The 15,100-nt window shown below is 37.9% G+C and overlaps 1 protein-coding gene across 7 annotated transcripts in view; it reads left to right on the forward strand.

Moving 5' to 3' along the window:
- The window catches only part of VPS13B (vacuolar protein sorting 13 homolog B), a 442,303-nt gene that overhangs the window by 387,932 nt on the left and 39,271 nt on the right, over positions 1 to 15,100 (forward strand). For all 7 annotated transcript variants that reach the window (XM_057400543.1, XM_057400540.1, XM_057400542.1 and 4 more), the window contains 2 exons: positions 127 to 476; positions 6,918 to 7,079. In XM_057400543.1, the coding sequence (XP_057256526.1) occupies positions 127 to 476; positions 6,918 to 7,079 (512 nt within the window). The remainder of the gene's footprint in view (positions 1 to 126; positions 477 to 6,917; positions 7,080 to 15,100) is intronic.

Consider the following 15,100-nt stretch of genomic DNA (forward strand, 5'->3'; position numbering starts at 1 on the left):
AGAGTTGACTCTTACGAATTTCACTTCTTTTCATCATATGTACAAACAGTTAAAACGCAATTTACAAAACCAAACAGAATGTTTCAATGGTGAGGCTCTGATCTTTTTCGTTCTTTTACTTTTCAGCACCACCAAAGTTTCTTCAGCCATTTTCATCTGATAAGAACATGCCGTCTGAACTAGAATACATGATAATTTCCTTTGTTGAGCCTCATGTATATCTTCGTCAGTGGAGCGATGAGTTAGTGTTCCAGGAGATCCAGTTTTCAACTCGAGCCGACTGTAAACTTCTGGAGTGCCGAAACATGACTATGCAGAGTGTTGTGAAACCTTTCAAAATCTGGGGGCAGATTGCTATTTCCAGCAGCACAGTAGGAAGGCTCTTGGACTGCACAATAATGGTGGACCCCGTTTTCATCAACTTTGGCCAATATGCACTTCATTCTCTAAATACAGCAATTCAAGCTTGGCAGCAGGTAGGCAAAAACAATAATGAGAACAAATGTAGCTATTGCAATTAACTGCATATCAAATTAGAATACCAACTGCATTCATTAAAATTATTCCAAGGTGCAAAAGCTTTAATTTAAAAGTGCTTTCTGCTAATAAACATTCATTCCATGATAAAAATGAAAATTAGGAGGCAATGAATGCTATATGTAAAGGTAAATGTAGCCAGAACTGCTTGAGTTTTTGTGAAACTACATGGATTTATATCAAAATAATCAGGATCTTGGTCTTGAAATGCATAATGTTCCACTAATTTATGAAAAGGTGAATGATGCATGGTATGTAAGCACAGCTCAGTCTGAGTGGTAGAGCATATTGTTTCCAGCTACTACTTCTATCCTTATTGAAGTTCAGCACTAGTTTCACATTACACTCTGCACAAGCAGCATTAATGGCTGAAGCCAGTCCCAGCGTAAGGAACCGTACTTATTCAGTGACCCCACGAAGGCCTGTAATTCCCTTATTCCACTGTAGCCTTGAAATCAAATCATTCTCTTCATCTGCCTGAAAACCTATGTGGAGCCTGGGAATTAATTACCTATCATGGCACTACAATAACAAAGCCCCCCAAAAAGGACAGAACATGTGTTTTATATCAAAAAATTCTTTTTTAACAGCATTCCATGGTTTTCTTGTTGCAAAAGGACATTCATAAAACAAGATCTAGTGTGATTTAAATCTTTACAGCTGGCTCAAATATCAATGTGAACAAAAATCTTTGTAGCTCCAATTTCTGGTTTTTGTCATATTTTGAACAATGCCTTTAATAAAAAACAAACATTGAAAGTAGAAAAGAGTCGTTGATAGGCTGTTTAAACCCAGAATATTTCTGACTTAGTACTAGTCCCTCATCTAAGACATGTGTGGCAACTACTGCAAAATGGCCTTCAGAAAGGTCAGTTTCCTCTTAGGATGGAAAAAAAAGAAAAGATCTCTCAGACATAACTATACATATAAATAAAATATGGTGCATAAATATTTAAATGTTTTAAACCACATCAGAGTGTGAATGACTGACTGACTACTCTGTGCCTTGAAGGAATATTCTGAATTGAAAAAATGGAATTGTATATTTGATTAAGTAGAGCCATATGTCGCATAGTATATTGCTGACAGGTACATTCTATGAATAGTTGGTACTGATTTATACATGGATTTGGCAATGTTAACATGAGCCACAGGAGGATATACTTCTGTAATTGTTGCTGTAATTTTCTCGTTTCCTCTCATGTCAAGGGTACTTGCCACCATGTTCTGATGTGGTGGGTATCTAGCCCTGACTATTCAAGATTAAAAACTTGCATTACTTTAAAATTAGGGAACAGTTAACACACAATTGAGTTCAAAACAGCTTATTAAATTAGTTATTACCAAGACGTTTTGTATGTGGCTTTACCTCCAGATCTGGAGGGGTGGACTGCACCGGGAGGGAATGAAATTCCCAATGATAATCATTATTTGATGTTTGCTGTTCGCACAAAGTACAATATAAATGTTGCCAACTGGAAGCATGAATTTAATAAGCAGGAAAGGTTATTTGAATTCTCCACATATTTTTTTACTGGATTAATACCTGAAATAAGTAATATTGTACTCAGTGGACATGCAGATGAAGCATGAAGCAATTTGCCCCTGCACCTTTAGGTCAAGAGTTCAGGATTACCAGAAGCCTCTGCCAGTGTCTTTGTTTCTTAGATGTGGACTGATTTTTTGTTGTTGTGGTTTAAGTAATGATGAACATTTTGAAAGAAGATAGGTGTAAAAAACACCAGGCATACAACTTGCTTTATACTTCTAAGTCACATGCTGAAAATCTGAGAGGATTAGCAGTTTTTAAAGACAGTTTCCCCTTTTGACGTATTTCACTGTCTAGTCTGAAATCCTTGTTTAAGTACAAGCAGAAACAGACTAATGTACATCTAAATGCAAGGCTAAAATAATTGTTTTAATAATCCAATAACTGGGCAGGGAACGTTAGGATTTTTAAAATTTAGTCTTATTATTTAATAATAACACGCAGAGTATCTAGTGAGAGAGAAAATGTGTGTCTCCTGTGAGTATACCTGGGGGTATGTTGGTTTTTTTCCCATTTACTTGGTCATTTAAGCCTTCACAAGTTATTTTATAGCATTGGTGTCCTGTGGTATCTAGATACACGGGGTGAGGTGAGAAAACAGCTCCCCAGGTACAGTTCTAAGTGAGTATTCCCAGGGAGAAAAACTTGTGGTCTCACATGGCAAATGTTTTCCCAGGCCCCTCAGAAGTTATAAAAGCTCCTGTTTTAAACCTGTTTTAAACCATTAGAACTTCTTTTCCTTGAGGTCTGTGTGGTGCTTAACCTTTCTGTTGGCAGTTGCATAAGTTTTCTTAATGAGATGGGATCAGTCAAAATGACATCTGTGATCACAGTAGTTTACCCATATTTTTACCGTAAGCACGGAGAACAAAGGAAAAAGGTACAGAAAATTTGCATGTCGTTTCAGTTTACCTTTCTAGCTGAGAGCATCAGGATACTGCCGTAAGAATGAAGTTTAAACTATCAGAAGGAAAGTGTTCTTTTCTCTCAGAGGAGTTTTGAGGGAGATGAGAAATTGCTAAAAACACTTTAAAATTTTTGATTCAAAAAACATTACTAGGTGCTAGAAAGAGAGAGAGTGTGTGTATGCGTTGGAGAGAGAGAAAAAGGCTTGCACAGGTCTTCGGTAGCTTGTGAAGCACACAGAAAATAACTTTGTGCATATAAAGAACCCTAGGCTTTTATAGTGGTGTGTTTTTTTTCCAGATCCAGCTTTGAAATAGCTGTGAGTTGAGATGTGTGTCTTGATTTAAGCCCAGCTGGCAACCCAGAACCACGCAGCCGCTTGCTCACTCCCTCCCCTTTCTCCCCCAGCTCCCAGAAGGATGGGGAGGAGAATCAAAGGAATGTGACTCCCACAGGTTGAGATAAGAGCAGTCCAGTAACTAAGGTATAACACAAACCACTGCTGCTGCCACCAATAATAATGATAAGGGAAATAACAAGGGGAAAGAATACAACCACTCACCACCCACTGACCGATACCCGGCCCGACTCGAGCATTGATCTGCTGTGGCCAAGTTCTATTTGGTTTTATTATGTCTAATTTCTCTGCACTCTCTTTTATTAATCAAAATTTCCTCACTCCATCCTTTGCTATTTTTTTCTTTAATTTTTTTGTTGTTGTTGTTTTTACTTTCTGCTTATCCTAGAAGCTTCTGCTGTCAGACTTTAGCAGCAAATTTGAGATCCAGTTACGTATGATGGGTACATGGAACTTCTGTAGTTCCTCAGGCAACAAGAAGCTTGGGAGGTACTGTCTGGCAAAAATCCCCTGCATTTACTGCAGTTAGAAGAAAAGTTTCCTAGAAACTTGCCTGTACAGTGTGTAGTTGCCATACTGAGCTAAAATATTCCCAGGCTTCTTTGGTGATCCTTTAGTCAGCTGTTATTATCAAGACTTGAGGTATCAGTAGCTCTCTCTTAAGCCTGGCAGCATGGAGCAATGCCGTATTCACAGAATTGTATCATAGAATGGTTAGGGGTGGAAGGGACTTTAAAGATCATCTGTTCCAGCCCCACTGCTATGGGCAGGGACACCTCCCACTAGACCAGGTTGCTCAAAGCCCTGTCCGACCTGGCCTTGAACCCTGCCAGGAACAGGGCAGCCACAGCTTCTCTGGGCAACCTGTGCCAGTGTCTCACCACCTTCATAGTGAAGAATTTCTTCTTAATATCTAATCTAAATCTACCCTCCGCCAGTTTAAAGCCACTCTCCCTTGTCCTGTCGCTGTGTGCCATTGTAAAAAGTCCCTCTCCAGATTTTTTGTAGGTCCCCTTAAGTACTGGAAGATTGCTGTTATGTCTCCCGTGAGCCTTCTTTTCTCTAGGCTGAACAAGCCCAGCTCCCTCAGCCTGTCTTCATAGGAGAGGTGTTTCAGCTATTTGCGCAGATTTGTGGCCTCGTCTAGACTCACTTGAAGCAGTCCATGTTCCTCATGTGTTGATGTTTCTTTGATTAAAACATTGGAAGTGTTATAATTTGAGATTAAAATACCTCTTTTGGTTTACTTTGAGAAATGTTGCTGTTAAAAGCAGTAGATTCTAGTAGCAAATCTAGAATTTAAGACTAATGATTAACGACCATCATTTATAAGCACCAAAATGTGTGCAAGTCTTGTTATAATTTCTGATGGGATAACATTCCCCCAGTACAATTTAGGAGTTCTGTACATGCCAAAAACTTGCTAAATTCTCTTTTCCCTCTGGAAAATACAAGAACCTACAGTTTTTGTTAACTTACTTGAAACTAAGTTAGTTATTCAGGTAAAAAGAAGGAAGTTGACAATCTTCTGATATTGTGCTTCCAGTCTCTGTGTAATTGGCAAGAAAATGTATTGGAGTAAAAACAATAACCAACAATTTCTTCAATTCCCCATGGGTTATAAATAGATTTGACTATAACAACATGTTGAGCTCTGTGGATAGTAAATCCTCCCTTTTAAAAAGAACATTTTGCAAAGCTGTAACAGGAAAATATATATATTATACATGTGGTAGACCTATGAGTATGTGGGTATGGCAGCTTGACAGTAGAAAGTCATAGATCTGCCACTAGAAAATGCCAAAATAAATTCTGCACTCTGAAGTGGCACTGTAAATGTCAGCCTTTAGCATACCCAGATCTGCTACTGGATGTGATACAGACATATTGCTCTGTAATGAGTTTTACTGGTTTGAAAAAGTGAGATTTTGGTTATGCTTCCCTGAATCTTGTTTCACAGAAGATACCTGATCTTATGCAGAAAAATTAATGAGATTTGAAGAGAAGCTTTAATGTAAATATGCTTAAATCTGCTAGGGTGAATATGGTTTTTGCACAAATGCTCCCAGCCAACCATTCTGACATCCAGTCACAAAAGGAATTGCAACCTGCCTGTACCTTATGTTCTTCTAAAGTTAATAACAGTTGTGAACGTGCATTCAAGCTCAAATACCTTGCACACTTCACTTTTCAGAAAATCTGTTCCATGTGTGTCACCCAGCAGTCTGCTACAAGCAATGTACGAAACAGTTCTTCATGGGTAACTAATGATCCATAGGGGTCTATGAGGAAAAAATTTTCTCTCTCTCTTGCTTGATCTCTGAATTTCTGCATGCTTCCGGGCACATTGGTATCAAAGAACTAGAGACCCATATGATCGTAGACAGAGGAGGTGCTAGCTTTATTTTGTCTGTTTAAAATGTCCACTGAGAGAGCAAGGAGGGAAACAGAATCAGCTCTCAAAGACCATGAAGGGCCCATAAGTTGGAGCAAACATCATGGGAAGAAAGGATGAGAAAAGAGCAGCTGGGCTATATTGCGGAGAGAAGAAAACCAACCAACAATAAAGCATTGTCAAAAGTATGTGCTAGGAAAGATGGGTCAAAAAGAGGTAACAAAAAGAAGAAGATGAAGAGTTCTTTGTGTTATACCCATTAAATTGCGTGAAGACTATCCAAATGTTGCCTTGTTGGAGTAATTTTTATGGTTGCTAGATAGTTGCTTGAAAGTGGGAGGTGCCAGCCCAGTAATGGCTAGGACAGAAATATATGAGAGATGATCTCCAAATCAAATTGTCAGTCACACTTTGACCTCTCCTGTATAGGGTTCATGCCTTCAGGGACGGAAGACCTGTAGCTCTGGTAATTTTTATGACTATCATATAATCTCATTGTGTCAACAAAGTGACAAGCAGCCAGATGAAAAACAGAAAGAGAGGGATGGAAGGATGCTGCAAGCAGGAGAAAAAGTATTGTAGAATATAAAATGCTTTAAAACCTGTAACAGTTTTTTGTTTTTCTTATTAGACTGTGTCAAATTGCATGGTGCATTTTCAGACTAGCCTGCTTTTTCTTTTTCCTTTTTTTAAAGTGTTGTGGTATCAGCAGAGTGTCTTCTGCTCCTGACCGACCACAGCATCTCAAAGAAGCAGCAGCTGGGGAAGAGGAAGTGCAGCCTGTTTGCCTGAGAGATCAGCTGTCAGCATGGAGAAACCTCTTCATGCTGTTCAGCCTGCAGTGCCCCATCTGCCCTATGTGATCTGTCATTTCCCACTGAATTTAATTTCATTGAAGTCTTTCACATAGATGAGGAAATCAAGTTTTTATTGTAGTTTTAAATTTCTAAGTATTACAGAAACATAAAGTAAAATATGTTAAGTCTTAGCATATATTTTGTCAACCCAAACACCTTTTTTTTTTGCAGAGAGTAGAGTACTATGAGACCAAAGCTAATGGCAAGAGATCTTGAAGCATTTCTGTGTTGTAACAGTCGCCACTGAGCAGTCAGCTGCCAAATGTCTTCCAATTAATCTGATGCTTACTGGTTTTCATATCCCTTTCCTTTCAGAACCAATGCCCTGAGGCAGAGGAGTTGGTCTTCAGCCATTTTGTGATCTGTAATGACACACAAGAGACACTGAGGTTTGGCCAGGTGGATACTGATGAAAATATTTTGCTGGCTAGTCTCCACAGTCACCAGTACAGCTGGCGCTCTCACAAGTCCCCACAGGTATGTCAGAAACAGCCCTTTGAATGCAGCAGTTACTAAAGCTGGCTGGTGGCTTTATGGCTTTCTCTATGGTCTCAACTATCTCTAAAGCTCTGGTTCCTTCAGGAGTCAAATGCCGGGGCTGCATCAGAGAGAAAAGGTAAACAAAAAGTGAGGAAAGCCAGAAGTGTTTAGAAGTTACTCGAGGGTAGAACTGGATGTGCAAGACCGCTTTTTGTTAAACTGAGCAGTTGTGGTAACTGAAGCTTCTGAAAAAGAAGCAAAGGAAGATCGCTTGCCAGGTTTTTATAACTAAGTGATCAGTGTCTGTTTTCTGTGATGTACATTAGAGGTTTGGGGAATTTTTTTTAATGAATTATTTTTACCAGAAGCATCTGTTCCTGAAATTGTTTGCAGAACAGGGTCAAACTGGACAAATCTCTCAACTCAGCATGTGCTTGCATTAGAAAAGATTTTTTAAATTGTCAGAAACACCCCACTTACAAAGTTTAAATAATGCCATTTCTGTTTCTTGGGTGTTTTTTTAAGGATAAACAGTGAAACTGAAGTAAACTATTTTAAAATTATCTTCAGGAAATATTTCAATGAAACCATGTTGTTGTTTTTTGTGAGTGGTGGTGAAAAATGGACTTTTCATCTTGATTCAAGACAGGGCAAGAATTTAAATCTAAAAATAAGCATTTATGAGACAGCAAAGCCATTTCTTCTCTCTTTTTAATATATACCCATCTCCTGCTGAGTGGGAGACTAGAGACCTGTGCCACCCTACTTGATGAGCAGTAGTCCTGCACTGCACAGTTGCTAAAACTTTTATAGCTCATGGGAGAAGTGTAATGGTTGGGTGTTCCTAACTCTTCCAGGGCCATGGAAAATACCAGCCTTAGCATGCGAAAAAGGTGAAATTTGGCTGGTAATTCTAAACAGGAGCTGTGCCCACTTTCACTGCTGACAACTTTCAAGTTTCTTTGAGAGGCAGAGATGGCCAATTTACTGTGTTTTTTTTTCATATGTCAGTTGCTGATATGCAAAACTACTGAATTTTACATAAATACAGTAATCTGTGCAGAGCAAATTCAGCCAGACTAAACAGTTGAAGTTGACGCTGAAGTCAAGGCCTTAGTCAAGAGAAAGCAGCCTAATAAAGGACAGTCTCACCCCAGGGATAGAGGAGTTGTTTAAATGGTGTGTGCTGGTGTCATAGTACACAGAGGGGGGACCTTTGGAGACACAGACACTGGAGTACTGCGTGGCCCTTGTTGCGTTTTCGAAAAGGACATGTGTTTTCTCATACAAACAAATGCCTGTGATGTCCCATAACAGTTTTTTGCATCCGTTTTCTGGTTACTGATATAAAATTGTCCAGTTGGAAGAATCCTATTTTTGACCATCATTCTAGGTAGTTCTACTAATGGTGTCGTTCTGATTATGGTGTATTTCTAATAATGGTGTATTTCTGATGGTGGTGCAAACTCTAAAGAGTTTTGAAAATGAAGGTTAATGAAGGTTATCTGAAGCAGAGTGAAAAGTAGAAGAGTTAAAATTGCTGCTTGTTTGCTGATACTTCCTATCTGTTCCAGCTGAGCTGCCAAAGACCACCAGCCCAACATATGGCATTAGCCATCTAACACCTGCAGAACTTTAATATTTAAACATTGATCTTTAGCTTGTCCTTTCAGTCACAGGCTTGAGCAGTGCAAAATATTCTTTTTCCATGGCCACTATGTAAGTCTGTTATTAAATGAAAAATAAAAGTGTAGGATGAAAGGTGGAGAAATCCAGCATTAAACCAAATCACACATTAGGGAGTGGGTGAGGTGACAGTAGGAACTTAAGAGTCATTTTTCAGATATTCATTCTTCAGCTAAAAGTTGGTGATGTCAAAGGGTTTCCCCGTTCTGTTTTGCTCTGATCAGATTCAGATTCAGGGAACAACTGGGCTCATAAACAGTCAGGAGTGTCCTGGTGGATTCCCATGTCCCAGGAGATGGTGAATCTAACAACAGCTCCCTCCTTCTCACTCAACCACATTGTTGGCAGCAGGCTCTTCTAGTAGAGGGGCTGTAACTCCCTTGTCCCAGCCTTTGGAATCATTTCAAGAATATTTCTGCTCTTTAAATGTTTTTAACAGCCATTTCTTAATGGGAAATTTAGAGACTAAAAAATAGCACTGAGGTAATTTCACTGAAAAATATAAGGCTTTCCACACACTATTTAGATAGAAGCAAATTTTCATTACAAAGGTCAGAGAATCTTGGCATCCATCTGTAAGGTTTGTTCATTTGGTTAATGCTAAATATGAATCGCTAAATTTCGCATGCTTCTGAATGGCAGTTCGTCTAAACAGTCTAAACAGCACAATCCTTTGTCAGTTTAGATCATACGAAATAAGTTTGTTTAAATATTATTGTCATGTAAATTTTTTCAGTGATTAATACAAATCCTTGAAATGAAAACAAAGACTCAATCAAGACATCAGGTTGTCCCTATTATGCTATGGCACTTTTCTAATTGTTTCCATGCAAGACTATCTAACAGCTTGTTATCCAAAGGTCAGAATAATGCCCAAGCATGGACAAACCCTCCAAGTGTCATATTCGTGGAATGCTAGATGACTTCATAGTTATGAAATTATTTCATTTCTCATGATAATTCCTGACTTGCCAAGTTAGTGAATTTTAAGAACTCTGAGAGCAGATTGTAAGATAAATGTGAAATAATCCATACTTCTGGAGTCAGGGACTTCCCTCCAGGCATTAGTTCATATTTGACTTACTTGACTTACTCTTGGGGATAAAATGAGTTAGGACAAGGTCTTAGATACCACATTCTCTTACTGGGAAAGAAAACCAACTTGCACAACTTCAGCTGGCTCATGTTTCTTGTTACACAGGCACTAAGAAGCAGCGGTTGCCATGAAATACTTTATTTAACCTCTGCAAAATGTTTTTCTAGTATGGCAAGGCAGTTCAGTTAAATGAAAATAAATAGTTTTAAAAGGATTGTATTTCTTTCACATTCACATCAAGAAAATTCTCCGTTTTTCTTTTGTTGATAATTAAGCATAGTGAGAGATGCAGTAATTGCCCATTTGAATTATTTAACATATATATACCTAAAGTTATTTTTGTAGTAGCTCATAGTTATATTCTATATAATGCTTTATTTACATTTAGAATTAATATTAATGAAGCTACAATAGTCTGTAATTAAAAACTGTTTTTCATGTTACAAAATCAGCTATAGCACACCAAGGATTTGGATTTATCAGCTATTGATGGTGTCCCTCCAACTGTTTGGCTTAACTTAAAGCTCCTTCCTTCCTTCATTTTTTCACAGCCCGGATATTCTACATTTCAGGGAACCTAACCTTTCCCTTTTAACTTTCGCTCTGATTCCTGCAGGTCTCGCTAGTTTGGCTAATATTTCAGTAATAAGTCTGAGGTCCAATGCGCTCTCTTCTATTCTGCTCCATCCCCCACGTTTTCCTCAGATTTCATGAGGTTTTGTCCTTCCTTAGGGATAAGACACCCCCAACTATATAGTCCCTTTCAGAGTTGGGGTAAGTCCAAAACTGATGATATTTAAGGCTTTAAGCAATTCTAGCCAAAGTTGCCAGACCTTACGAGTTCCTTTTGCAGATTTTAATGAAAGTTAGGTCTGTTAGATATCATTAAAAGGGAAGAGAAGCTACATCACTCCTGTGCCTTACAGACAACACTGGCTCCTACGTTATTATTGGATCCAGTCTGCGCTCCTTATCTTGATCTTCAAGTTGCTTTGTGGGATGGGCCCCAGTTATGTCAAAAGTCATGTTTGTCTCCAAGACAGCTGTGCTTTTTAGGAGAACTGGAGCATATGATACATAGGGTGAAACTCCGAAGTTAGGAGAGATCAGACCTTCCTAGCAATTTACTCAGTTAAGGAATTCTGTCTTGCAAGACAGTAGGCAGTCAGAGGGTCACACTGGGGATCACAGCAAATGTAAAACCCAGCTATTCACATGAGAGTCCCATGAACATATTCGGCAGAGATCATTTCCTTGTGAATAAACAGTAGAAATCTTCTATAACATGCTAGTTATTACTAGTTATTCTCCCCACACTCAAACTTCAGCAGAGTCCTCTGCAAAAGCAAAGAATAATGGATCTATATTCATTATTTTACTTCCTAAGCAAAACATAATGTTTGTTGCATAGGAGAAGTCTGCATTTAAAGTAGCAGCTCCTGACCTTTCTCCAGAGCCTTCCTCCAAGGTTATGATGCCCATTTTCACTTTTCACCATCCTTGACTTGAAACAGTTGAGAAGTGTAGTGGGTAAAAATTAGTTCCTATGTTGATTTGGGCAATGACTTCAGTGAGAATGTGGTGAAATTACTGGTTATAAACATTATAGTTTTATTTCATATCAAAGTAGGTAAATATGCCTGAAACAGCTCTCTGTCACTTTATTGCTACTTACATAGAATTTGGGGGAGAACATCTCTTATCATTTGCTTTTCTGTTCTTCTAAATGCACACTTATAAATTTTTTAATAGCTATTAGTGGTTAGTATATTAGTAATACCTTCTCTGAAACCCTTTTAAAGTTGTTTTTCTCTTATTTTAAATAGTGTGCCTGCATAGCACAACTTTTTCTAGATTTTTATAAACATAATTTTTAAAGGTAGATGTAGATTTGGAAATAGCTTTAAGAATCTCCTCCTACAAAGAAAAGACTGAAGCCAAATTTTCATGTATGTTGCATGTCCAGCAGGATCATAATTCAATGTTATTTATTTCGAAGTTGCCATTCTTTCAGGTGTTGGGTTATATAAAGTATAAGATGATATACAATACTCTGTGGAAACTGTGAACTTAGAACCTGTCACTTTTATTTTGGGATATTTTCCTGTCTTATTGTTTAGGGATCTTACAAATTCTCTGCACAACTTTTTGTACTTTATATAATCCTTCACAGGTCATTTACAGAATAACATCAGGGGGAAAAAAAAAACAACAAAAAAAAAACCAAAAAAAAGCTGGTTTATGCTGTTTTACATTTTTCAAGTAGTGACAAATGTATTGTGGCTTTCCTTTGGAGTCCTGCATCTGAAATCAATGGTTATACTATGTTATATGTAATTGACTCTCTAGATAATATCTGGAGCAGATAAAGATTGGTATCATCCATGAATCACATGAACCCTGATAATTTGGTTACTGTTCCTTAATCAGAAGACTCTTTTCCACGATGTGTAGAGCTAGGTTTACCCGTGAGGTTCAGACCGGCTTTGCAGACTATGTTGAGGCTCACAACATCTCCAGGACACCCCAAGGCTCAGAGTTTTATCTACCAAGTGTGACATTTTTTGCTACTAGCCAGCATGGGATTATGGAAATTGCTTTCTCCCATGCTCTGCACTGCCCTTCTGTCTTACAAGGCCCAATGATGTAGAACTGGTCAGATCTCCCAGGTCCATGAGAAAATGAAGCCAAACTGAAATTCAAACTGAATTGGTGGTCGTTGTATCTGACAATGTGCAGAATGAACATTTCAATCACTGTTTTCCCAAATACTAATTAATTTTATTGTGGCATATCATAATCCTGGTCGAGAGCCTCCTTGTATCCTGAACCAAAAACCATAAAATGCTGATCATCCTTCTCCTTTAATTTTTCAATGAAAACTTACTATACCTTCAAGACTTAGAAATCAGCTCCCATCTCCAGGTCTCCATTTCCTCCATGTTTCTGTGTCATCACAGCTTTTATTTTACTGTCTTATATCTCTTAGAAAAAAATGACTGCTTCCACACCATTAACCAGGTCCTCACTTGATTCCTCACAGTCTCTCGAGTCGAGAGTAATAACCCTTATTCTTCCCCAAAAGCATTTTCTAGTTTCACTTAGAAGACAGATGTAATCTAACTACAGTGAAACTAAGCTAACTTTGGTTGATCTACAAGCAAAGTAGAAATCAAATTTGTATCACTAAGCATTTTGAGGCCACAAGCTTTAAATTACTTACACAGCTGGAAAATGCTGCCTTTTCTGGACAGACTCCCTTCTTAGTCTCATTTTTAATCCCCCATTTTAGTCTTCATGCCTTGTCATATGACACTTAGCCTTATTTACTCAGAACTTATCCTTCACTCACACAGCTAGCTGAAAACTTAAGTGAATTTTGAGGAGTACATAGAAACATTCTGTAAAGAGACATTGTAAAGAATACAGGTTTTCTAGACATTTACTCCAAAAGGAGCAGCTTCACCTTAGTCTGCCTCCCTGAAGGTAATTTCTTTCCTTCTTGAAACAGAAATCTATAATGGCTCAGATTTAAAAATCCAAACCTGTCAAAATCTAGTCAAAACAAAAAACTCTGTGTTATCTGTTTATCCATTTTCCTAAAAGAAAATGCAGAAATCAAATGGTTACACAAATGAGTGCCTGTTTTCACATGTACAATAGATAGTCTGTTTTAAATTCTCTCTAGACTAGAAGTTGCCACTAATCACTGGATTATATTTATTAGAATGCTTTTGAAGTCCATTGAATATTTTTTTTTTAACTTTATGCAATGACTTCTCTTTTCTCCTAATATATGTACCATGCGTAGCTGTACTTGTTGAACTTTCTCTAAGCAGAGTATCTAATAAATACTTAGAATTCACTTAAAGTGTGATAAATGAAAGGGAGTTTCATGGCAATTACTGTGAATCTGTAGTATTTGGTCAGGTTTAGAGCTCTGCCTTGTTGAGTATCTAACGCCATCTATTACGACGTCTTCTGCTAAAATAATGTTAAACCTGATTACTTAATTTTCTAAAATTGCTTCAATTTTTATTTCCTGCCATATATCTCTGTATCGCTTAGTGTCATTTGCTAATTACTTCTAGGCATGTTTTCCAGAAATCTCACATTTAAATGACTGATTTGCCCAGAGATCCCTTTGCATTTTCATGGAATGCAGTTTCTTGGCTCAGAAGTAAACTTATGCAGTACCCAATTCTTACATTGTTATGTCACTAATACAAATATACTGGATATCTTTAATTTACAGAGGCTGTTCCCGTTGTATGTAGCATTTACCCGTATGTGTATGTGTATATCTTTTTTGTTTCGCTTTCTGAACCATGAAGTTAAATGCAGACTAATCATTATGTTACAAAGAAAATTAGTAAGGCAACATTTGTGTTCTAATGACTGCTCGGGAAAAGCTGACAGCGCCTTCCTTGGGAACATTCAGCTCGTGAGCAAAGCTGTTTATACAGGGTGAGAGACATCCTAATGTTGGAGCTACATAAAATTACTGAACATCAATTATGGCATTTATATGACATCTGTCTTTGGAGCACACCATGTTTTGTGTGCCTTATAGCTTTAGTACCTTTTCTCATTATTTGGCTGTCATTTCAAGCTACCAGTCTCTCCAAAGTAAACAGTTTTCTTGTTTCTCTTAGTTTTCATATGTGATGAGATTTATTCCCAGCTGCCTCTGTAAGAAACTGAACTGATTCCAACCACTGCAGTTGGACTTTTTTGTTTTGTTTTGTTTTTCCTTTTCTGTAACTAATACTTAAGAATTAAAGTGACGTGTTTGTTTACGACTTTGAGTGTCCTAGTGCATAGCTTCCCTCAATGTATTCTAGAATATTATGCTCTGCCCAGCCATGTGCACATCCAGATGCATGCCCATGTTCACACTGGCACATATTAGCCTTTGTGCTTCCAGCATAAAACTAATTTGAATCTGAACGCAACAGTCATCACTCTTGCAAATTCAAAAGCCACCCACTGAATGGATGTTATTGTTCTGTGTGTAACTTGTGCTGAGGATACCACAAATTGCAAACAGTCTACTGAGTTGTAATGTCTTTGAAAGTTGTTGCTGCGGTTGTTTCTTAAAACAATGAAAAACCCCATCATCCAGCCCTTCACTAAGTCCATCTGGCCAGACCCATGGCCAGTGCTATCTCTTTCTAGAAACAAATCACGTGAGAACATCGTATTTACAAGGTTCAATTTTTGCTAGTATAAATAA

Source organism: Pezoporus wallicus, unplaced genomic scaffold (assembly GCF_028554395.1).
Source record: "Pezoporus wallicus isolate ANWC-B61680 ecotype Strahan unplaced genomic scaffold, APGP_CSIRO_Pwel_v1 contig_7985, whole genome shotgun sequence".
Classification (NCBI taxonomy): Eukaryota; Metazoa; Chordata; class Aves; order Psittaciformes; family Psittacidae; genus Pezoporus; species Pezoporus wallicus.